This window comes from Rissa tridactyla, chromosome 15 (assembly GCF_028500815.1).
Source record: "Rissa tridactyla isolate bRisTri1 chromosome 15, bRisTri1.patW.cur.20221130, whole genome shotgun sequence".
In the NCBI taxonomy this organism is placed as follows: Eukaryota; Metazoa; Chordata; class Aves; order Charadriiformes; family Laridae; genus Rissa; species Rissa tridactyla.
Genome location: NC_071480.1, coordinates 12,761,348 through 12,786,903, shown reverse-complemented (window position 1 = coordinate 12,786,903; position 25,556 = coordinate 12,761,348). Strand labels below are relative to the sequence as shown.

Sequence of the window (25,556 nt, the reverse complement as noted above, 5' to 3'; positions counted from 1 at the left end):
GGGAACCCTTCTTCCCTGCTCTGGGAGCTCATACCATCTCTGGGGCCAAGCCCCGTCATCCTCCTCCACTCTCCCTTAGCTTCTGGCTGTTGCTGCGTCCAGGATCACAGAACCACAGACTGGTTTGGGTTGGAAGGGACCTTAAAGGCCACCCAGTGCCATCCCCTGCCCTGGGCAGGGACACCTCCCACCAGCCCAGGTTGCTCCAAGCCCCGGCCAACCTGGCCTTGAACCCCTCCAGGGATGGGGCAGCCACAGCTTCTCTGGGCAACCTGGGCCAGGGGCTCACCCCCCTCACAGCAAAGAATTTCTTCCCGAGATCTCATCTCAATCTCCCCTCTTCCAGTTTAAAACCGCTCCCCCTCATCCCATGGCTCCCCTCCCTGCTCCAGAGTCCCTCCCCAGCTTTCCTGGAGCCCCTTTCGGGACTGGAAGGGGCTGGAAGGTCCCCCCTGAGCCTTCTCTTCTCCAGGCTGAACCCCCCCAGCTCTCTCAGCCTGTCCTCACAGCAGAGGGGCTCCAGCCCTCCCAGCATCTCTGGGGCCTCCTCTGGCCCCGCTCCAACAGCTCCGTGTCCTTCCTGTGCTGTGGACTCCAAAGCAGGGCACAGCGCTCCAGAGGGCACATTCAGACCAATGCCATGGTAAGCCACGGGCACAGGAGGAGGACGCCATGCGGCAGCAGGGACAGCACGCAGGTCTAGCAAGAGCGTTGCTCTGAGCCCAAAAAGCACCTTCACAGGGAAGCCAGCCAGTGCAAAATATGGAAAGGAAAAGCCAAGAGGGAACATCCCAGCAAGGAGGAGTCGGTGCAGAGGGAAGGGCTGTGGAGCAGAGCCAAGCTAGAGGAGCACAGCGTCATGTCAAGGCAGCAGGGGCCGGCAGAAGGTGATGGCACGGTAAGACACGACGGCCACAGCACTGAGCAGAGCAGCCAAGGAGAGATTTACACTACGCACGAACCGTCGTCAAGGAGGACGGCATTTTAATCCAAGAGCACCTCCGACACCTTCACGCTTGGCCTGAGGTCCCCAACTCCACCAGCGGCACTCCAGCAGCGGCGAGCAGAGGGGACTCGGGTGTGTGCAGGATGCTGCTACCGCCCTGCTGTTATTTCTCCTTTAATTTCACTTCAGTGCCCCATCAGCAGAGCTGCGAAACAGCACGAGATGTTCCTTCTCGTTGAGCCAGGAGGACAGTGACAGCGTTCCCGTCTGTCTGCTCTAATCCACAGGAGCAGAGGAATTGGCTGGGATGGGCTTCGGGCTGAGGCCCACCACTGATCCATCTCCTCCCCCTCGGCGTGGAAATCTCTGCACCCGCTCCACGCTGGGACGGTCCCGGGGAGGCCAGAGCTCTCCAGCCCCGCAGGGACCACGAGGGCTCCGGAGATGGTGCATTGCTGAGATGCTCTGGGCTACAGGAGGGCGTCTTGCCTTTGGACTAGCCCAAAAAAAAGCGCCTCATGCGGTGCTTTCCAGGGAAGTCTTCTCCTGGGCAGGGAGGAGAGGAAGGTTTGCTCAGGCAGGAGCGAGGTGCCGGCATCGAGGCAGCCCACAGTGGACGTGGGATGGTCCTGGGGCACCTGGATGCAGCTCTGCCAGCTCCTAACCAGCCCTGACACCAGAAACCTGGACAAGGATAACGTACAAAATACACAAATGACTAAAAAGGAGAGATCTACTGAAGAGATGGTTCTGCTTGGGAAGCAGACGGCTTGGTCATCGTTAGCACAGATGGCTCCAGCCAGCCCCGACTCACTGCTCGGGTCACATTGACGGTGCTGTGCGTCATCAGAGGGGAGGAAACCCCCAAACTACGCAAAAGTTGGGAGACTACGGGAGATTGAACTCACCTGGGAAGCTGCTTTGCTTTCCCTGCTCTGAAATCTGGTTTTGCCCATTTCCCCCAGTCTGAAATCTGGTTTTGCCCGCTTTTCCCCGATCCGAAATCGCCTTCTGCTGCTGCCCACAGCATTGAACGCTGGTTCTTTGCTCTTGCGCTCTCCACATATCTATTTCCCGAGAAACCCCGGCTCCAGCCCTGCCCGGAGGGGCTGCTTCCAGGCTCACATCCAGGGGCTCGTCCCCCAGCGCCCGCGGCTGCAAACGCCACATGAGCCTTAAATTCAAAGGATCAACTTGAAAGTGGAATGGCTGACCCCATCCCATCAAACCTCTCCCTTATCACCCACCGCCTGAGTCAACAAGAACTTGGCAAGCGGAAAGAACCGGGTGGAATTAAGCAGGCTGCGATTTTAAATCCTATTCAGGGCAGCTTATGCAGGCAAGGCAGGGATCACGGCCCTCCGCCGCCCGCTCTCCGTCTCAACCAACGACCAGAAAAACCTTCCTGCAAACCCGGGCACCAGGTTTCGCGGGGCTCGCCGAGCTCCTGCCCTCGCCAGCTGCGTTTTCGAGCGCGAAACGAGCTTCGCAGCCACCGCGGGAAGCCGCTCGTAATCCTCGGGAGAAGGCCTGTTCACAAAACCAACTGAAAATAAAAGCCCTTCAGATCCCCTAGAAATCCAATGGAGTAAATAGCAAGCATCACTCAGGGGGCCTTGATAAATTACAGAGGCAAGTAAGCTAACCCCAGTTATTATGTTACTCTTCTATGCCATGAAAAGCAAGAAAATAGGCAGTGCACAGAAAACAACATCCTATATGGAAAAAAAAAAGAAGAATCCACTAAACAAAATTCACTTTTCTCTCCAAATCAGTTTGTCATCACGTAGGCAGGATTTCAGGAATAATGAAAATGAGGTCGCAGCATCCCGGAGCTTGTGCCTTGCTGCCGGCGGCACAGTCCAGCCGTCGCCCACCCCAGCCGTCGCCCACCCATGGGTGTCTTTGCCTTAAAAAAAGGGAATGGAAACTCCCCTGGGGATGCAGCATGGCTCTCCCGGGCAGGGGAGGAGGAGGAGGAGGAGAAGGAGGATCATCTGCGGTGACAATAAAAAGAGAAGCAACTCACGGATCCCGCAGTCTGAGCGGAGGCAAAAATCTTGGGCTGGGAGGGAGGGCGAAGATTAGAGGAAAAGCAGGGTTTGTAAATAACTTCCACCCACAGCAGCAGCGCTGCCCGCCGGGGACAGCGGATTTCTGGGGTGGATACGGAGAGCGCGGCTCAGCGGAGGTTTGTGCCTGCAGAGCTTTGAAAGAAACGGCAAGAATTATGGATTTAACAGCAGCAAATGTCTGCCTTTGTGAGGAAAGGGAAGAGCCTGCGATGCTGAGGAGACCCTTTGCATGAGCTTAACGCGCACCCAGTGCAACACGGGACAGCGGGTGCCGACATGGACGCCGGGCCAGAGACACGCTTGCAAGGCGCATTGCAAAAGCGTCCTCTAATTAAATGAAGCGACACCGCCGGGCTCATAAAGGGCTGCCCAAGTCCTTCTCCTCGGTAATACCAAGCGTTGCGACAGCGACACGTACCTTCATGCTTTACCCGCACTGATCCCTGCTCTGGCGGCATCCCCAGCCTGGCGGCAGCGTTATCGGAGCCCGGAGCGACACCAGCTCCTCCTGCGAGGATTTATCAAGCTAATTCTCCTGGGTCAGCAAACGAACACGCTTCCTTTAGGAAGGTACGACGGATGCCAACATGCCATCAATTATTCATCCTGCTCTTTGAAGAACTATTAAGTTCCTAGTGGGAAATTAATCTTGCTATAATGAGGTTTGTATTTCTATGAGAGTTTAAGCATGTCCCTGTCGCCACTGTTCAAACTCTGAGGTTTTTCCCCCCAGGACTGACTTCCAGTTCCCCCTAGGTAACATCATTTTGCTATTACTGCGCAAGAAAGCACAGAGATTAGCCGATTTCAGTGATTTTCAGGTTTCTAGGTATCCACCATTATAAGACTAACAAGCAGGAGGCTAAAGTCACTTTACAAAGATGTTTGGTGGGTTTTTTTCCTTTTTTAACTGAACCAAGCCAGAAAGCAGTGTGTCCTCAAAGCAGGACACGGTGGCTCTCGCTTTGCATTTGAAACACAAATTGTACCGCTGCTCCGGAGGTGGCCTTGCTTAGCTGCCACCCGCGCACACACGCGGCAGTATGTCCCACCAGTACGTCCCGCCAGCTCCTGTCCCACCAGTACAACCCACCAGCTCCTGTCCTGGTAAGTGGGGTTTCCCCCAAAGCCCCAGCTGCCCTCGCAGGCACCTCGGGCACAAGACCAGGGCTACCAACCCCCCCGAAAGCCCCCAGCCCTGGCTCCCAGCCCCAGTTCCCTCAAAGGCAGTAAGACAGAAGGTGCCCCATGACTTGCCCCATCGGCACGTGTCAGGTTTTCCATCCCCGTGCCCGAAACCGCCGCTGCCCACCTGCCCACGCGCGTACAACACACCTACATCCTCTGCTTAAAATGCTTATGGCCCCCGTCACGGCTGCCCTGCTACTTAACGAAAACAAAATAAGACACAGTTTATTACAAAAGATCGCTGCTCCTTAGAGCTCGGCTTCGGCTCAGCTCACCCTGGTGGGACGCAGCTCCCCGGTGGGGGAGAACCGTGGAGAAGTCCTTGTCCTCGAAACACGCACGTGAGGAGGGTCCGGGGAGCAGCAGCGGGTTGTGGGTGGACGGAGCGAACACACGGGGGGTCCCTGGAGCGTTACACTGTCGTGGACTGTCATCACGCGATGACAGTGCCTGACCTGAAGGCAGCCCCTCAGCCACACGTACGACCTGTCCACGGAGATCCCAGCGCCAAAAGGGGCTGTGACAAAGTCACATTGGCCAAGCAGGATTTCGGCTTGCTTCACGCCGTCTCAGCAGCCCTGGCAGAAGGTGCCAACTACCGAGGCCAGATCCCTCCTAATTATTACCCTAACCAAAAAGCCTTCCAGCAGAACACAAAGACAAAATTTAAATGATTAATTCGCAGTCTATAGTGGCGTGTATTATTATTTGCGGTATGAATTATTCACTCGTCCCCTGTCCTCCCCCGCGTTCCTGAGGAGCGAGAGCTTTTGTTTGAGGGACGTATGGTGGGACAGGGATGTGGCCCCGACCCCCTTTCCCCTGCGGATTCGCAGCGCTCCCATCCCGACCCTGCCAACAGACGGTGACAGGATGGAGAAAACAAAACCCAAGGCATCAGCTGGATTAATTTGCTCAGACAAAGCAGTCCTGGGCAATCATTATTCCCTCGACTCTGCGCAACCACGGGCAGATGCAGGCAGCGAGCGGGCAGAGCCCCGAAGCCCCGGGGATCCTGCCCAGCAGAGCCCCACTGCTCCGAAATGCTGGCTGTGAAAAAAGCAATAGGAGAAATAAACCCCCTTCGGTGCTATCTTTCACCGAAACGCCCTGGTATGAGCAGAGAACTGGGCACATCGTGCGGAGAGGTGCCGGCTCCGGCACGGCTGGTACCAATGGGAAGCCCTGCAGCGCCTGCTCCGGTAATTCCATGCTCACAGGGGAAGAAAAAAAGGTGTGTGGGAGGAAAACCCGATAAAGGTTTGTGGGGACGGCGGCAGTAGGAAAGCGCAGCAAGGCCAGGCAGTTTGAAAATGGAGAGAAATTGCTTTTCTGGGTAGGGAATTGCAGGCAAAGCACCACAGAGCTGCTTCAGCATCGCACGTTAGCTCAGCTCCTCTCCCCGCTCCGGGGACGGCTCTAGAACTCAGGAGTTCACCCATTAGAGGCGTTAATAAAGCACCCAGCAGTGGCAGCTCAGGCCCGTGACACACACACGCTACGCTGAAAGAAGGTAAAACACCTCAAAAGCTCCTGACGTGCCCAGACAGCTCAACTCTGCCGCTTTGATTCCAAAGACAAAAAACTAATGGCGCAGCTTTGCCTCCCAGTTTTCCAGGGATTCGCAAGTGGGTCCCATCGAGGTTATGTGAAGGGCGATGAAAAACAGGAGCCGATGGCAGGGCCGAGCCAGCTGTCACCTGGAAAAGCAAACAGCCGAAATCTCCCGCTCACCGGCGCTTAACAGCAGAACGGACACGAGGAAAGGCGAACCGTACTGCTGCGTGCAACGCCATGGCGTTAAAATGCCATTAAAAGGGGATGTTAAGCCCCAACGGGCTACCAAATGCCTTATCCTGGGGGGAATCTCAGGCAATTTCACAGGAGCTTTGTCTGAAAAAAGCCTCCGGAATTGGGCATTCCCAGCATGGGTGCCACCAGCCGAGTGGGAGGGGTTTGAAAAATGGAGGGGACCAGCGAGCCCACGCTGCTCGGAGCAAACCTGGCGGGATGGGACACAAGGTGACTCTGGGTGACTCACGGCAACAGCAATAGGGAAAAACCAGCCCAAGAGAAGCTCCCAGCCTTGCTCGAGCGTTTGCGTCCGTTAAACAAGGTGCAAATGGCGTAGCACGAGGCACTCCTAATGCCACCTCCTGCTTCACCCCACAGGAGCCAGACCATCTACATCCCATCCTGATTCGCTTTTCTCCCCCGTTTACCAAAGCACGACGTGAAGCGCATCATCGTTTCAATCCCTCAAGCTGCAATGGATCACCGGGAGCTGACGGGGCAGCGTACCGGCACTGCTTACACCAGAGGTACCCGACTGGAAAGAATTCAAGTGACTGCCCAACACCCCAAAGCTCCTTCGTCACGGAAAAGCTTCTCTGGAAGAAGAAAACTCTTTCCCAAAATAACTAGCTTAAAAGCAGGGGCTGACCCGTGCTGGAAACGGGCTCTCCCTGACCCCACACAACCCGAATCCATCACGGATGTTTAATGTTTCATTTCCAGCACGCACGAGATTTCTCAGGCCACTGCTCACCGACGGTTAATGCAACGGATCAGCGAGATCTGATGGGGACAAGAAAGAAAAGGAGGTTCCACGTGCATATTTCAGAGGACCTTCATTCCAGCCGGTGAAAATACTGTCTTTAATGGGCTTTTATCACCTTTGTGGCTGTTACGGCTTACAAAACACTGATCATCAACCCAAAACGACGCCACGGAGATAAATGCACATTATCAGTTCTCCGCTGGCTTTCCAGGTGTCTGCCTACAAATGAGTTTTTGAAATATGAGCTGCCGCCAGCGGGGCGTTAGAGACCCCGCCACTTCGCCCCGCTGCCCACGCTCTCCCCGCTTCCAACAGTGCCAGCGCGACGGGCCGTGACCCCCCCCGGGTGCAGAGGGGACCTGCCCAACCGTGCCCGGGGAATACACGAAATTACATCCGCGTCGGGCTGTTATTCACCCACTGTTTCCCGAGGCACCCTGGACCCGAAACCTCTGACTCCATCTGCCCAGGAGGAGCCAGGGAAGTCCCGAGGGAGCCGAGCCGGTGGCCACGGAGCCAAAAGCAGCCCAGGGGCCGAGGCCAGGGCCCTTCGCATCCCCAGCAGTGCCACAGCCTGGCTCCGCAGAGGGGCACCCACACCTCGGGTGCGCGCCGAGGACAGGGAAGGAGCAATGCTCAGCGTGCACAGGCGCCCAGGAGAGCCCTGTTGTGCCGACGGGAGGATTTCTTCTCAGCCTCCACCTTTTCAGGAGCAGTTTTTTTGCTGGTGGCACCTTGCCCTGGGCAGGGGAGCGGGGCAGAGCCATCCCGCGGCTACTGAGAGCGTCACCCACATCCTTCGCCCGCTGCCAGCACCTCGCTCGGCCGCCTCCCCCCGCTTCCCACCCCCTCGCGCAGAAGCTTAACGACTTTGAAGCGAGTGGTTTAACTCCGTCGAGGTGCTTAATAGAGGAAAATGTCAAAATATGTGCCGATGAGGCGACAATTAATGGGAGGTTTGACGAAAGGTTAAAGCAACCTTCCCCCGAGGGAGCGAGCGCGTGCGGCCGCGCTCCTCCTCATCCCACGTGAGTCACCGCCGCGCGAGACGCTCCGCTTGGCATAAAACGCCCAGCACCGTCTTCGGGGGCTGCGTCCGACCTTTCTCCTCCCCGTCCCGGCGGCTCGCGGGGCCATCACGTCGCAGCAGCGTTGCGAACAACAACCGCTCGCTCCCTGACGCATCCGCGCCCCAAGGGTCCCTCTAGAAAGCCAAGCGGAGATGGGATGGGCAGCAGCCTCGGGGAAAGCCACCTCCCAGGGCTGTTTTTTTCCTCCCCGGAGGTGAAAAAGCTGTGAAAAATTCACGACTGTTCAAACGTGCATCTTCCCATCCTCGTGAGTCATGAGCTGAGCCGGTGCCAGGGCCAGCGCTCTCCTCTGCTCCCCCGGACCCTCGGCAGCTCTTCAGCTCCATCAAATCGCTGCACAACGCGCTCACCGCACACGCGCACACCTGCCCTGACCCGCGCCTTCCCTTTCACCCTCTTCTCGGAAAGGCGAGCTGCAGAGAAGTCTTCCTCTCCATTTTCTTACTAAAAATAACACCTTTCAGTAGCAATCAAAAGTGCTCCAGGAGTGCCCGGGAATAACCATTCCCAGCAGCGCGACCGGCAGAAGCGACAGTAGAAGGCCTGCTGTAATTTCAGAAAAAAGGCATCACGCAGACGAGACACGGATTAATGGGTGCAGCTAAACGGCTCCCGTTCTCACGCTCTGCCGAACCCCAGTAGGTACCAAACGCATATTAAAGTCAAAGCTGCAAAATAGTCTCAATTTCAACAGACCAACAAAAAAAATCCCCATCATTCAAAATGAATGTTACCAATCTCTCAGAACATTCATATAAATAATCACTTTTCTTTATAATTGAGACACAATCTCCCACTCATTGCCTCAGCCCTCTCTCGGGAGGCTGAGTGCTTTGGAACGCCTGTCCCTGCAGAATTAATTCAATCGATTTTTGGCTAATGACAAAGTAACCAGCCTGGAAATCACCCCCTCCCAAGGAAGACCAATCTGACAGCACAGTACGCAACCTCTGTGCTCTGCAGCCATCCGCGAACCCCTCTCTCCGTACCCAGCCCCTCGGCAGCAGGCAATCCATTTGCATCCTCGGATTCGCCCCCATCCGAGGACCAGCCCCATCACAGAAAGCACCAGCCCTGGCCCTGTCTGAGGGACAAACTCTGGCTGAACCTTGGTTTAAGGTTTAAAAAGCTGCAGCCTCCAGCATCCCACCTCGCACCCGCCGGTGGAGCACGTCGAGCCTGGACTCGGCCACTGCCAGGCAGCGGTGAGACACCACCACACCTGGGGTGCTCAGCTGGGAGATGTCAAACCACCCCACGGTTTAGGCACAAACCTCACCGCGGAGCTCCCTCCTCACCAGCGGGAAGATACCCTTTCGTTTCGGGCACGGCTCTGCCAGCTGATGCCCAGAAACCCGTCGCACGCCTACGTTGCACACCTCCATCGCACGCCTCCGTCGCACGCCTCCGTCCCTCAATGCCAGGATCATGCGGGCAGGCCAGCCGAGGAGTGATGGATGGGACTCAATCACTGCCCACCGCTGGAGATGTCCGCAACATCTGGGACATCTTGGGACTGGGCCAAGGGGTGACAATGCCAGGGTCCCCACCAGCTTGCCCCATTTTGGCCGGCCGGACCGAAGCCAGCAGCATGGGGTGACGGCAGCTCAGGGATGGGCAGGGCGAGCTGCCGGCATGGCAGGACAGGCAGGATCCCCCCCGCCAACATCAACCAACAACCAGAACCAAACCCCGCCGTCTGCTCCTCTCCTCCAGACAGCCATAAAGCAGGAGACACAGAAAAGGACATTAAAACTGGTTCAAGCTGTAAGAAGCCATAAAGAAAAGCAAGCGCCCAGGGAGCCCCCGCATCTCCGTGGGCGGTTCTCACCCCCAGGACTGTCCCCGGCCAAGTCCCACCGTGCAGAGGGCGGCAGGCAGATCTCACGCTACCTGGCCCAAGGGCACTCAGCCGAACCCTCCTCCTTCCCAGGCGAAGCTGCAAACAAGCGCGTTTCAAATCAATTTGACGTTTACCACGCATTGGCGCAGACTTCCCTGCTACCCGCCACCCCTCCCCGCTCCCCGGGGTAAAACAAAGCGGCGGCAGCACTCGCTGCCAACCTCCGCACCTTCCGCAGGGACGGAGAGGTGCCGCGGAGCTGCCCTGGGGACGGGCAGGAGGTGCCTGGCCTGAATCCATCACCAACGCGAGGAACTGCCACCCGGAGCACGGTGTGCCTTGACGCGAGGATGCCCAGAGACACCGGCGCCAGCCCAGTGCCAGGGGGACACAAGCAGGCTGCCGGCACTGTAAATCCTGCTCCCGCTCCTCCGCGCCAGCCCCGGGCTGTGCCTTCCTCGGGGCATCGTCTCGCCTCTACCCCAAATGTCGGCCAGAACCCGACCTATGAGTTTTGGGGCTAAATCTCTCCTTCCTGGGCAAGCAGAGAAGGAGGGTCCCCAAAACCACTGCCAGACGCCGGAGCGTGGCGCGGGTGCCGAAGCACGGTGCAGCCAGGCGCCTCTTGCTGCCATCCCCAGGCACAGTCCCAGGGGGATGAGCTCGGGTGCTGTCACCTGGGGGTGCAGGGACCTTCCCCCCGACCCCCTGCAGCTTCGCAGGAGACGCATTCGTCCTTGTCATAGACGCCACCAGCTAAAAGTTTCTCCGTTTAAAAATCTTTTCCCTCCTGCCCGTAGCGGCACCCTCCCTCCTCCCCGCAGCACTTTCGCCACCGAGGCTGAATTTATTCTGGATATAGCTCCTTGCTTTGTTCCTTTTCATGGAAAAAAAAAAAACAAACAAACCCACCCAATTTCAGCTTGTTAATGGGTTTCTGGCAATGGGAACGGGAGAGAAAGCCTCAGATGGAGCCCTGCAAGATTTGGGGGGTGAGCAGGGGACGTCAGTGTCACCTTGCACCATGACCGTGGCTCTGAGCACGCTGCTGCTGCGTCCTGCTTGCTCCCTCCCAGACACCGCTGCGTAACGGTGACACTTGAGGCAGAAACGTCGCAAAAATTGAATCGGGGAGCAAACACGGAGCGATAGGACTGAATATACAGAAAAGCAAGATGTTTTCTTGCAGGAAGGAAAGGGCTGGAGCAAAGGGGACGACCGGGCTCCGTGGCTGCCTCGCTCTGCCCACCCCATCCCCCCCACGGAAAAGGAAAATTCAGGTTTCCGTGGTAACGTTAGGGTGGTCAGAAGCATCATCTGGCGCCCGCCAGCAACCAGGAGTGGGTGGCAGGGGAGGGTGCGCCCGGCCGGGATGCTCCTCAGGGTGACGGTGGGAGGTGGCACTGTGGTCCCCGCAGCCAGCGGGATCCCGGCCAGGCACCTGAGCGGTTTTTGTGGGAGAAACCCGCATTTCCCAACTGCCGGAGGAAAGCAAGGCAGGGCATCGCCACAACCCGACAAGAGGAAACATCTGCACGTCCACCGCCGTGTCCGGACACCCACCGGGAAATGACGGGGGCTCTGGTTGAGCCACCAAGGGTCCCAGGGACAGCCCCGGGGCATGGAGACGGTTGCAGGACATGGCCTTGGTCCTGTCCTCCACCTCACCTGTAGTGGTATGAGCGTTTGGGGCAGGGATACAGGCTCTGCAGCACCTCCACACCAGAGGACCCTCCCCGATGACCCCCCACAACCCGGCTCAGAGCAGGGCAGAGCCCTCCAGGAGCTCCCCAGGGAGCCAGCCATGGACCCACGGTCCCACGAGCTCCGTCCTACCAGGCTCTCCTCCTCCTCCTCCTCCCTTCAAACCAGCACAAAGAGAAAGGCAGTTCAACTCACACCTCGCTAATTGTTATTTGTGATACACCACTAACATTTTAATTAATCTGAAGTCTTCAGCATAACAGCCACCCAAGGTACAAAGATAAACCAGAATAAACAGGGCTTGATTAAATACATAATTAATGTTCCACTAAACCCAGCATATATGAATATTAATTAGCAGGAACAGTCTGCAGTTTGGCATCTCCTGTCATTATCAATTTATTCTTTACATTGCCAGCCCCAGCTTTGGAACAAATTAACAAACCTTTTGGTTGCCGGCAGAGCCCACTAAATACAAACTGAATGCGAGAGGCTGGTCTTTACATTCAATTAGCTCACCCGCGCATTAGCCGTCTTCCCGCACGCTTGCCTGAAACCACAGATAGAGGCATTGCCAAAACCAAAACACGTTCGTCCCTAAACGGGGCTCAACGTCAATAAAACTGTTCTCTGCTGGCAATAAAACAAGCCCCTTCCCCACCGGTGGAGGAGGAGAGCAGGGCCAGACCTGGTCCTTGCGAGGGTTTTAGCCACCAGACAGAGGGCCTTGGTCAAGTTTGGGCTCAGCCATGAAACGCCACAGGTTTCAGAGGAGCAAGACCATCTCCACCAGACCAGGGGTCCAGCGAGGTGAGCGTGGACAGGAGCGGTCCCCTCCCGGCTGCATCCTCCTCGCTGCAGCAACCCGAGCATCGCGTCCCCCCGCAAGGCACATAAAGTTTTATCACGCTTTAGGAAGACAAGGGTAGGACAGAAAACCCTTGGGAACCACGCGGACAACCTCCAATGACGTGCTCCACCCTCCCATGACATGCTCCCTGCAAGCGCGTTGGGATCGCAGGGAAGCGGAGTGAGCACCAGACATGGCACCGGAGCCACGTGCTGCTGCCGAAGCGAGCCCCGAGCGATTTTGCAAGCCCAGGGGCCGGGCGAGCCAGTCGCCCACGTCTGGGAGCCATGCCGAGGCGCTGAGCATCCCCAGCTTCTGGGCTCAGCACCCCGCGCCTCCGCCCTCCCGCGGCACCGGCGCTGCCGCCCCGCGCGCTCACCGAGGTGTCATTACGCCGCGGGAGCCCGCGCTAATTATAGCGGCAGCCTTTCCGCTCGCAGGGATGCTAATTGAGGTAGAGCATTACAGTGTTTCCAAACCCCGCGCCGCAGGCAGGGGCCGCAGCAGACGGGAGAAGCGGCGCCGGGAAAGCCAAGGCGAGAGCCCCGTGCCCTGCTCACCGAGAGGCTGGACCAGCATCTGCTTCCGCACGCAAGAAAGACCGGAGCCCCCCGGAACGAGCAGGGCAGGTCACAAGCTCCCGTTTCAATCACCATCTGAATCATTTATTAAGGCAAAATGGGTGCCGGCATGCTGTGACCTGCAGGCAGGGCGCCGGGAGCACGACGGCAGACGCGGGCGCGAGTCCAACCTCTGCGACTTGAAACCGCTGGGTGACTTTGAGCAAATCCCCGCTGACAGGAGGTCGGTGCGGGGCTTTGCCATCCGCGAGCGGCCCCAGGGAGCACAAACAGCCACTGTCACCCACCCAGCGCTGCGGAGCTGCTGGAAAGGGACAGGCCGGCTGGAAAAGAGCAGAAGGGGGACTTTGGGGACGGGGCTCGGCAGGGACAGACACCCTACCGCGACCCAGAGACCCCGCTGAGCCGAGCCGAGCCGCCGGGCAGGCGCCGAGCAGCGGAGTCATCCGCAGGCCAGCGCTCGCACACCTCCTCTGGACATTAAACTTTAATATTGTGACCTTTAAGATGCAAAAGGGAATTTCTGAGCCTCTGTAACCATCCCCGGCTGGCTTTGTGCTCTTGCAGGAGCAGTGAAAGGTTACACGGGTGTCTCTGCGGCAGACGGGGCCGCGTCGCCATTAACCTATTGCTGCGGGTGACGCTTTGTTCGCTCCTCTGCAAAACTTCCTTTTTTTTTTCCCGGTGACAGAGACAGGAATCCCCAGCCGACACGGCCAGAGGCAGAAGATGCGCACAGCACCCGGCTCTTCACCCCGGCTCCCTGACACTTGGTTTGAAGGACGAAATCTAATTACGGCTTGCTCGGTGCAAACGCTTCCCCTTTTTTTGAGTGCACGCGGCTAATTTAAAGCTCCATATTTGCCTCCTCCGCCCGGCATCTGCCTCCCCCCACAATATGTGGAGCTGAACTAAGGCATCGGAGTTACACACTTATGATTTTTTTTAAAAAAAAAAAAAAAAAAAAAAAAAAAAAGGATGAGAAGAGGAAAATCCACCGGAGCAGGAGCACCCGAGGGTGCTGGGAAGCAATAAGTGGCTGGAATGAAGCAGTTACTGCCCAGAGAGCAGCGGCAGCAGCGATGCTGGACGGGAGGGCAGCCCCCAAAGGCTGGAGGAGAGGAACGGCCACGCGCAGCCCGACTCGGCGCCCGGGCAGGACACCCCGCGCTGGCTTTGATTGTCTCCTGCCCTTCAGTCCCGGGGTGCCCTCGCAAGGGGAGAAACACAGGCGCAGCGATTACAGACCCGTAACGGAGCCCTCTCACCCCAGGGAAGCCCACCCAGCGATGGAATTTAAGATGGATGCCCTGGTAAAGGATAAAAGTCGCTCTGGAAATCGAAAAGTACATGGAAGGCAGCCCCCCCTCCCCGGTGTGAGGGCTAACGCGAGCCCGGTGCGGCAGAGTTCTCAGGGCTGGCAATAGCCACCTCCTGCCAACCACCCATGCGGTCGCCCCAGCTCAGAAACTGCAGCTCTTCCAAAGGCTCTCATCGTTTTTCCCCAAGTTTACACACCCAAGTTATGCAGAAAAGCCTTTTCCTATTCCCCCTGCACCCCCCCATCCAGGCTACAACCTGAGCCGGGCAGAGACTGAGCGGAGAAGGGAAAAAGCAAAGGGGAGGGGAAAGAGAAGAGAAGGAGGGAGGGGAGAGGAAACCGAGCCTTTGAAAAACCTGCCTTATATTGCTTTCAACATCGCCAAGAATTGCAAAGCAGCTGAGTGTCCTCAGCTGTTACAAATATATCTCTCTTTTTTTTTTTTAATCACAGCTTTTTGTGTAGTCTCAAAGCCCAGCCCCTTGCAGGACGCGGCCCTCCAAGACTCCGGTCTCTGCAGTTTTCCATCTCCTGGCAAACTCCATCCCTTGAATACGAAAACCCCAATTGTACGTGCTCCCGCAGAGAAGCAGCGCCTTAAAATGCATCTCTTGCTGGTACATAGACCAGAAAAGGAATGAAAAGAGACCAGAATTTGTTGTCTTTACAGTGTCATCTTTCTCGGTATCCTCCCGGATTTACAATTTTTGCCCACGACAGGCCGGCAATAGCGATGGGGCTGCGGATGTTCAGGACGCAGCCGCGAGCCCCAGCCCACGGGCTCCCCCCGAGCCCCCACCTCGCAGGGGGTTTTGCTGCCCAGACCTTACAGGGCTCAGCCCAACCGAGGGAGCAAGATTTGACGTGATGGATCTTGCCAAAAGGCAGCCGGGCACCCACCAGGCGAGTGCCATCTGGCAAGAAAAGTGGGGGGAGAGAAGGTGGGAGCCCCGCGCGACCCTCCCAGGACGGCACTGGGCAGAGGCTGCCCGCGAGCCGGGGTGGATGGCCAGACGGACAGGACCCACCTGGGATGTTGTGGATGGTTATAGCGAGGATCATCAGCATAATCCGCCTCCAGCTGCTGCTGCCGGCTGTCGGGGCACCGTCCCTGGCCGCGGGGAACGCCGGGGGGCCGTCAGGCAGGCTGGCCCCCGCACCCTTCCTCCTCTGATAGGGTTCCCCGTTCTCACCTTTGTCTGCGGGTACAAAAAACAGCTGGGTCAGGCGAGAGGGAGACGGACGGACAGACGGGCATCTCCTGCCACCCCTCCCAGAAGGAAAAAGCAGAGAGAAGGAAAAACACTGACCAAAGCAGGGCTGAAGGCGTGTTGGCCTCCCCCTCCCCTTCATTTCAGGTTTTCCCCCACGCAGATCGCGGAGGCCAGGGAGAGCCTGAGGCAAAGCAGAAGTTCATCCTCTGCCGCCTCCTCCTCCTCCAGGGACCCACAGCATCACCCCCGGGCTCACCCCGAGCCCCCATCCCGCAGGGCCAAGCTCCGGGGCCGGCGGCTGAGGAGGATGAGGAGGACAGAGCTGCCAGGCAGCAGCCGCAGGGACCCGCAGCGAGACCGTCCCCCCACCCCAGCAGGTCGGCAGCTCCAGCGCCTTCGCGGATGAAGGAAAACCCTGCAATGCTTCATTTTGATTCCACCCTGGTCACAAAACAAGTGCGCTGAGTTCTATTTAGCGACTATTTGTTCCGCTACCAAAAGATTTGCCGCTGCCGTTTGCTAAGACATCACCAGGTAACCCCTGGCTCTCCTGGACCTCTGCTCCCAGCAGGACCATTACTATCAGCTCTAATTCAAACAGTTATTTAAAGACACGCCACCAAAACGCAAGCCCCGCTTCGGGCTGTGAAGGGTGGAAGGAACACCAGGCAGCACCGTAATGAATCCGACACACACCGAGCCCTTCACCGTCCGTCTGCGGCGTGAAAAGCTGATGGGAAGCAGAAACGAGGAGCACAAATTCCTCAACCTCACGCAGCAACAGCTACGGCTTCGTGTTAAAGATCTGACATTTAGACAATGTAATTCTCTCCCCCTGGATTTACAGAATTTCTCTCTCCTCTCCCTTGACCTACCCACCCCAAAGGTTTTTCCGCAGTTGCAGCGCGAGGAGCCGTCTGAAACCGCTCTGACCGAACGCCCACGGCCTGCCCTGCCGCGTGGAGGCAGGGCGATGCCCGCCCGCCGCACGCTGCGCAGCCGGCAATTCCAGCGCCAATTAACAGCCTCGGCGTTAACAGAGCTCACGCAAACCGACACGAGGGGTCACCTTGGGCAAGTCAGCAACACCCTGCGTCTTGCCATCTGTAACACATAAACGCACAGGGAAAGGCATCCTGAAACAGTTCTCAACGACACAGAAAATAAACCCAAGAATATATTTTTGGTATCAAAAAAACCAGGGCAAAGACTAAAACCCAGCCGTGGGACCAGGCGGCTCTCTGGCAGGTTCCCTCCTGCCACCTCCCCTGCTCCAGGAGCATCCCCGGACGGTGTCACCGGGGCTGCAAACCGCGACCCGTGACTCTCACGCTTTTCCCCAAAAGGCCACGGCCGCTCTGCAAACACGGCAAGATGCCGCACGGATAAATATTGTCGTTAGCCGTACAGAGCCAGACACTTTCTGTCCCCAAATCCCAGCCCAGTCAATAACACGCAGTAACATTTGGTGGCAGAGCTTCACTCCAGCCCGATGGGACAAAGATAAATTTTTTTTTTTTTTTTTTTTTTGAAGCAATAGCAAGGACAAGCTGATCCGGCGGAGCGGCGCGTCCAGGTCACCGCAGGAACGCTGGCACGGCTGCGCTGCGGCACGACAGACCCCTGGCAATGGGGCAGCCGAGGCTGCAGCCACTTACAGATGAAATTCCCTTCTCCTGCCAGACCAGTGGATGACTTTAATCACTTGGCACGCGTCCCCCCGGCCCCACAAACAACGTTACCCTCAGCTGACCCTGCCCCAGCCACCGACGCTGGCCCCCGGACTCACACCCGGCGCGGTGCCGGCGGCCCCATCACCCACGGCACGGACAGGTTCACACCACGGCACCGTCCCCGAGCTGTCCCCGGCACCGCTCGCGCTGCAGGGCCACCTACACGAAACCCAGGGTGACGCGGGGATGCAGAGAGGTGCAGGGATCCCCCTCCGGCACCAAGGGAAGAAGAAAAACGATTTATGTGACATTTAGAGAACAGCACTTACATCCAAGTGACAAACCACCAGCGTTTCTCCCTTTATAGGAAGCAACAAGTGTTAAATAAAAGCGCGAGCGGCCGCGACACTGCGACAGCCAGGGCAGCGTGGGCTCTTGAGGCGGTTTTTGCGAGGTACAAATGGAGGAGGACTGCCGAAAGCAGAGGTTTCGGCATCCGCTGGGGAAGCTTTGCTTTTTCATGACTTCAGGTATCTGCTGGGGAGCGCAGGGAAAATGCAGAACGCAATGTCAGTGCCTTGTTTTAAATCAGGCCAAACCAGCTGCCTGCTGGCAGCGCAGCAGCACCTCCGCTGCGCTCGCATCTCACAGCGCCTGCCGACAGCGGCGGTACCGACACCAGGCAGGCTACTCCTTCGCTGGCAATTTTCTTCTTTTTTTTTTTTTCTTCCCCCCCGCCCCCCCTTTTTCTTTTTGCTTATCTCAGGACGTGGCCTGGTCCAGCCCATCCTCGGCGCTTCTGACTTCAAGACTGTGCTTAAAAACAAGCGCAGCTGTGGACTCCGGAGAAGCACGTGCCGTCCGAGCACAAGCCTTGTGTCCAACACATCTTCCCCTGCAATGTTACATCTTCCCTTAACCTCTTCCTCATCTATCCCAGGACCAGGCTCAGGCTGGAGCCTGCCTCCTCCTCCTCCTCCCTGGACTGATCCAGCCTCTCCTTCCAGCACACGTAACAACACGCCAAGTCAAGGAACCATCCATCACCCCCCGGCGCTGCTCCAGCCAACTCCTGGACCACACCGCCCTCTTCTTCTCTAGGATAAACTAAACAAAATGAGTAAATCCAGGGATTTATTTTATCGGGGAAGATCGTTACAGCACGGCAACGCCCATGTGCTCCCAGGCAGGGGATGGGCACGGGAGGCAGGAGCCCCTTGCCCAGAGACACGGGTGGAAGCCCCAGATGTCCCGGTTCCTGTCCCCATGGTTCAGGCACAATGAGCCAAAAAATCAAAACTTCCCAGCTGCTTTTCACTTGGCACTTTGCGGAATCCATAAACCAAATGTCATCAGCGTTTCCAAAAAAAAAAAAAATCTAACTTTTGGGCTCTGAACAAAACAACTCTGCCTTGGCATCTGCTCCGCTCGCAAAGACGTCACTTTGTCCCCACTTTCGGCTCTTTCTCATGCCCCGCTACCCGGGGAATCCCAGCTCTCTCCGGACCGCTGGCAGGGAGGGGACGCCCGCGGTGACACGACACCCAAGATCCCTCGCTGTCCCCTGGGGATACCCACAGAGCCCCCGGGAAGGGAAGAGCCACCTCCTGCTCCAGCCTGGCCCAGCTCCAAACCGACCCTGGCAATGGGGACGCACTGGGGCACAGAAACTCCCGGCGCTCGGAGCTGCTGGTTTATCGGGTTTTTCATTGCCTTATTCCAGCCATACTTTCTCCTTATTTCCCTTGTCCCTGGATTTCGATGGGTTCACCGGGGAACCGCGCCATCCCCCGGGACCCCTGCAGCAAGGCAGAGCACGGCTTTTGCTAACGTTTAAACATCAAAGCGAAGCTTTTCCAGCCCCCTCTTCCAGGCTCTGAGCTCAGCTCCCCCGACACCTATTTGCGGGTGAATATTCATTGAGAAAAAGCACGTTTTGCTGAACGCCTGACCCTGGGCGGAGGGGAAAGCCCCGGTGAGGAGCTCAAATGCCGCAGAGGGACCCGGCTGCGCCTCGGGGCTGCTCCAACCTGCGGAAAACCAGATGCTCGAGAGCATCAGACACCAACATCCCACCCGGCTCCGTGCAGGAGCAGAGCGAGGGACGCAACAGCCAACATTCACCTCCTCCTGTCATGTAACTGGGGAAGTTTCAGCTATTCCCCTTCTGTGGGGCGTTCCGGTGGCGTTCCAGCAGCGCTCTCTCCCCGTTATCAAATTTCCAGAAAAGATCCATTTCACGGCTCTCGCTAATGACAGCAAACGCTCCGTTGCTTAACACCAGCCTGCCCCCTGCTAAGGTATCCGTTCAGTCCCAGTATCACCTGTATTAAATACAATTTTTTGTAGTTTTACTTACAAGCTTGTACTATTGAAAAAACTTTTGATGAAAATTAAGACTTTTCACCGGCCTATTTGCAGCAAGCCTTAAAACTGGGGACCAGCCCAGCCCCTGGCTCATTCGCTACGGCAGACAAGGAGAAAAAGCTCTGACGAAGCACCAGGCGCCCACAGCGCACCCCTAAGGACCATGAAGCCATCGGCAAACTCATCCCCGCCGCCCCCTTTTTGCTAAAACAGCCCAAAACGGTGACACGTGGCCGCAATATCTACCCTCACTTGGCCACGGGCCTCCGAGGACAGCGGGGACACGCCACGGTGCCCGACTCCCGCCGGCGGCAAACGGGAGAAATCTGAGGGAAATAAACACAACAGACGCAGCTTTTCCAAGGGCAGCCCAGAGGGTGGTTCGGATGGACAATTTGAAGAGAAAATTGCCTCTCACACAAATTACGAGTGCATTAGCGGAGGGTGAAGGCAGCAACACCAAACCCAGGGAGACAACCCCAGCCTGAGTTTCCCTGTAGTGTCACACACAAGAGCGAGATGACAAACTGCACACGGGTCAAGCGATGTGTTTTGCTTCCAATTGCTGCGGGGAAAGGCGGGGGGGGGTGAATAAAAAAAAAAAGAAGGATAATTGCAGTGGAGCGATGATACCAGCTCACACTGTCGGCCACGGCCCGGGAGGGGACTGTGCGGCTGTCACACAAAAGCAGCTCCCAGCTCGAAACCCCGCAACTTGCGCAGGCTGAGGGGGAACAAAACAATAATTACGGCTAAACGCGGACTTGGCTGGAAATCAGGAAAGCCTCAATAGCAAATTGGAGGCGCGATAAGAGCAGAACGAGGGGTGGTTTTTAAAGAATAGCTGACACAATCAGACAAGGGTACTTGCAAGAACGTTGCCAAGACAATTATGTGGCAAATAATTATCTGCGCCACATACATGATTTTAAATCTTGTTCACAAAAAGTCCTCTATATATTCTACTCAATTTATCATTATTGAATTTCTTAGTAAAGCTGCAGGGCAAAGACTCTGCCAAAAGTTTAATTACATATGTGCAGCCTGCTGCATTTTTCATATCCTCTGCAGCCAGCGCTGGAAAAAGATAAATGGCTTTGAGTATGGCTTAAACGGCTGGTGAAATATAAAAACCAACTGGCTCCTTATCAGCATGTGAAATGGCTTTTTATTTTTGATTATTTCTTAATGAAAACTGTTTGCATTAGCCGTGAGCTCAGCTTTATTGCACTCGCCAAGCGGTGCACACACGCAGACAATACGCTATTTATTCTCTGTGCTCTAAAGAACTCCCTCTTTACTGCAGCACTTCAGCTCCTGAATCCAAACCCGAGTCTATGGAGCTCTCTAGCTTTCCACATCTGCTTTACAGCCCTTCCCCTCCTGTCTAATTAGGCCTGGCTTTCCCCGTGCCTCTCTCCTCCTCCAGCTCCCAAACACTTGAAGTCCAATGCGCTCAACCAGGTGCCAAGCCAGGGATGGGGCTACTTAATTCCTCTGTTGGCAAATTCTCTGTGCGAGGAGCCCGTGCAACCCCTCTGACACCCCCCCAAGACCCATTTTGGTCTTAATTCACTGCAAACCTCCCCCTCCAGCCCAGCCCCACGGCGTCGGGGTGGGGGGAGATGGGCTGGGGGGGGCTGGAGGGAGCCAGTCCCCCCCGGCGGGGACACGCTCTCCCGGGCAGCATCCCCACATCTCCTTCTTCCTCCACGCTCACGGGAATCCCGAGCCTCCCTTGGCTGAAGATGCTGGAAGGAAAATCGTTTACAGCTCCAAAATCCTCCTCCGTCTTGTCCCCATCCATTTCCCCGGGAAATTCCCTCAACAAGGCGCTGCCGAGGAGGGACCCGGAGCCGCCGGTAGCCCAGCAAGGGATCTCTGGGCTCCCACAGCACCACCAGTCCCAGGCCGGGGGCTCCGGGGTTTTCTCCTTCCGATTAAACTCGCGAGGGATGAATTTATGAAAATTCATTTGGAGAAATTTGCCAGCGCCCATCGCTGAAGTGTGGGAGAAGGGAAGGAGAGACAGCGCCAAGCACGGACGCACAACAGACTATCATAGTTAATCTATGATTAATTGCCCCTCGCCGGCGATTTGTAGGAATTGTTCGGTGTTGGCGTGCACGGGAAGAAGGCGAAGGAAGAAAGGCATCGAATACTCTTCTTTCGAAAGCCTCCACCCAGCCACACCGCTGGCTCTCTCCTCTGTTTCTACCGTACCCGTGATGGCTGCACCCCCTAAACGCAGGGGACGCGGAGCAGCTCCGTCAGCCCCGCTGCCAAATTCCTCTTGGCTCCTCCGAGCCCCACGCCACGGACCCCCCGTTACTGCCAGCACCTGCTCGTTTGCAGCTGGAAAGCCGTATTTCGCATTATAGCCGCTGGGTTAAAGCCAGGAGAGCTGAGCAAGCTTGGGCTGAGCCCTCGTCTGGGGCTGGGAAAAAAGAGATTTGCTAAAGAAAATGATAACACGCGTAGCTGACATCTCCTCTCAAGGTGCAGAAAATAATTCTCTCCCCTAATGACCGAGATAAATCAAAATTACTTGGAAAATTTCTAAGGTTCCCAAAGGCCTGAGAGTCAATCCAAGCCCCTTAAAGGAACGCTAGCCCGGACTGCGAGCGTGACGCTATTAACGTCTCTCTCTCCGCAAATCCAAGCCCTTTCCCCACTCTGCTTCTCTCCATAAACCCTGGATGCCCCATTAACTTTAAGCAGATGTAACGAACGCTCTGTGGCAGTTGGGCTGCATCCCTCTGCCATCCCCGCGGCACACGGGTCCCATCAGTCCTTCCACTCTGCAAAATCCACCCTGGGCTCCCCCTCTCCCTGCACCGCGGCGTCGCTGCTCACCCGCGGTGCCCATGGCCGCAGCCAGGCACCAGAAACATCTCCACGGGTCTGCAGAGACCCCGGCAGGGGGGCAGAGGGAGAGCCACCCCAGTACGGAGCATCCCTCCTCCGTCTGAAGGACAGAGAAGGCAGATGGTGCTGCCCGCGGGAGGCAGCCAGCACCATTCCCCAGCATGGACTGGTGTGGACTCTTCTCCCCAGCCTCTCGTTTTCCTTCATTAAGCATGGCTAACAGGTCGCGGGAGGCGATTCTGCCCCTCTACTCCGCTCTCGTGAGGCTCCAGCTGGAGTTCTGTACCCAGCTTTGGAGTCCCCAACAGCAGAAGGACACGGAGCTGTTGGAGCGGGGCCGGAGGAGGCCCCGGAGATGCTGGGAGGGCTGGAGCCCCTCTGCTGGGAGGACAGGCTGAGAGAGCTGGGGGGGTTCAGCCTGGAGAAGAGAAGGCTCAGGGGGAACCTTCCAGCCCCGAAAGGGGCTCCAGGAAAGCTGGGGAGGGACTCGGGATCAGGGAGGGGAGTGACAGGACAAGGGGGGAGGGTTTTACACTGAAAAAGGGGAGATTGAGATGAGATCTGAGGAAGAAATTTTTGGCTGTGAGGGGGGTGAGCCCCTGGCCCAGGTTGCCCAGAGAAGCTGTGGCTGCCCCATCCCTGGAGGGGTTCAAGGCCAGGTTGGACGGGGCTTGGAGCAACCTGGGCTGGTGGGAGGTGTCCCTGCCCAGGGCAGGGGGTGCCACTGGGTGGGCTTTAAGGTCCCTTCCAACCCAAACCATTCTATGATCCTATGATTTTTTGACCATGAGGAAACCCCAGAAGAGAAACTGCATCAAAATCGGCAGCCAAAGCCCTCGGGAAGCGGAGACAGACACACGCGCGCTCCCAGCAGCACCCACGCATTGCTCCACATTACAACAGCACGCTCCGTCTTCTGAGGACACCACCCTTGTCTGTCTTCCTCCTCTTTTTCTTTTTTTCAAAGGCTCTTTTCAAGGGTTACTGGCAGCACCTGGCTCTGAAGCCATCAATCCAATAGCTCTCCCCAGCACTGAGTGCCCATCCCACGGATGCTGTGGAAGCGATTCCTCGCACAGGCTGGCAGCAGGTGATGGGAGCTCGTCCTCCTCCGAAACTTCTCCACCTCCTCCTTTTCCTCGTCCTCCTCATGCCACCGCAGCAGGAATTTCAGGGAGCACAGAAGGGCCTCGATGCTAAAGAGCAGACGGGTGTTAGCGAGCATCTGCTCCCTGCCGCCGCACAGGCATGCTGCTCTTCTCCTACACCTCCGTAAAAGCTTTTAATTACTGCGAGTAATTAAGCACAGCACCTCTTATGGGATAACTGCTCTCCCCTTTGCAGACAGGTACGGGGAGAGGCAGCGAGTGCCGCGGGCTCCGAGCCAGGAGGGAGCCCCAGGTCGCACGTCTCTGCTCCGATCGGGGCTGACAGAGGAGCTGGAAATAAAACTGCCAAGGAAAAAGATTCTCTTTTAAGGAATGAGTCTCCAAAGCAGGGAAAATCCCGTTCCTGGAAAGTCTGCACGCAGAGAACAAAGCTGCTGAACAAGCAGCTCCTCGCAGTTGTGCAACTATGGTCGAAATAAGGGTGTTTTTTAAAAAAATTGCATTTATTTACCGGTAGCACAAGCTGGGTCTGCTCAAGCTGAGTCTGCCGAGCACCCGGCTCCGGGTGCCCAAGCAGAGCCCGGTGCTACCAACCCCGCCACCGCGCCGGGTGTCGTGGTGGGGACGGGAGCGGGACAGCCCTGACACCCATTTGCACATTGTGGTGCCTGCAACCCCAGCCTGCTGGCATGATCTCACCCCTCCAGCCCCCCGTATACATAACAAATTCATTTTCCAATGTTTCTGGCAGATAAAAGAGGTCCCTGCATCTGCTCAGGCTTTCAGCAAGGAAGATAAATAGAGTGTCATGACTCACTATCTATTAGGCGCCTTCATTTATCCAAGCGTGCACAGGAGCTTTCATAAAAGGTTGTTTAATTCAGCATGACTGACTACCACTTGCTCTCAGACATACGATTATTGCCGGGATCCGTCTGAAGTTTGGAGCCAGGAGGACGCTGGAGCGCGCCAGCCCGCCCTGCGCCGGCACCAGCCCCACCGCGTCCCTCCTCCACCCCACTGCCAAAGCGCAGCGGCTACCGAGCAAAGGGGAGCCCGATACCCAAACCCCAGCTCAAACATCACGCCAGTAACAACCCACTATCCAAACCCCAGCTCAAACATCACACCGGTAACAACCCAGCCTAAAAAGAGACCCTCCAGTGCTCTGCCGGCAGCCAGGGCACCCCCTTCTTGCTCCCAGCTATTGCTCCGGAGCGTCCTTGTTGGTGCCACACCACTTCAGCTGCCTTCCCAGTCGCCCCCCCACTTTTCAAGCACCACCTTTGTCCCTCCGAGCCTTGATCCTAATGCACAGACTTCTCCCCCGCCGCCCCAGCGATCTGTCGTCGAGGATGGTGTGAAATTACTGCTCCAGCCCCCTGTGTGCCATCATCGCTCCCCAGCAGCCTGAGCAATCCCGCGCAGGCAGACGCGCAGCGCACACATCCTTCTCGCTGCCCCGCTTTACCTCCCGCCACCAGTGATCCTTCAACCTGCCAGGTAATTCCTGCACCTGGGAAAACTGCTGTCAGCCCCGAGAGCTGCCGGCCCACCTTTGGGGTGCACTTTTCTATGGGAAAATGAATCCATAATGCAGTGGGAAAGGCGCTGGAGAAACGCAATAAAGGGAAGGAACAGCACGGGTCGGCCAAAGTTGGCCCGGACAAACCAACACTCTGGAATTCTCAGTTGGATGCGCTTAACCATCACCTCATTCCTCCAGAGCTGCAGGGATGCGCTCGCACAGCCACCGAACCCCCGCTGACAGCGGTGCCGATGCCACGGCAGCCTCTCCCATGGGGACACTGGGGACAACAGTGGCGGCACAGGCTGTGAAGCGGGGTTTGATGGAGGAGGGTCCCTCCCCGCACCCATGAGCGAGGGGGGGACACTCGGGAGGGAGATCATCGCACCGGCAACCACCGAACCCCACCGCCGCACGCTCCTGCCCCAGGAATCATTGGGAAATCTCCCCCGGAATGCATGGGACCACGCGGTGAACAGTGCCACTTCCCGGTGAAGGACCAAACCCGAGTGACAAAGGGGACATGGCATCAGCCAAGCACGTGGTGGCCACCCACAGTAACGAGAAGGCCAAGGCGCTGCTCGCCCCACGGGCAAGACAGATCTAACGTCAGAGGACAGAAGGGATGCCAAAAGCCT

General features: G+C 57.0%; 1 protein-coding gene across 2 annotated transcripts in view; it reads right to left on the bottom strand.

Annotated features, from left to right (window-relative positions):
* The window catches only part of SLC39A11 (solute carrier family 39 member 11), a 97,508-nt gene that overhangs the window by 28,230 nt on the left and 43,722 nt on the right, over positions 1-25,556 (bottom strand). For both annotated transcript variants that reach the window (XM_054222048.1, XM_054222049.1), the window contains exon 6: positions 15,188-15,358. In XM_054222048.1, coding sequence (XP_054078023.1) covers positions 15,188-15,358 — 171 coding nt within the window. The remainder of the gene's footprint in view (positions 1-15,187; positions 15,359-25,556) is intronic.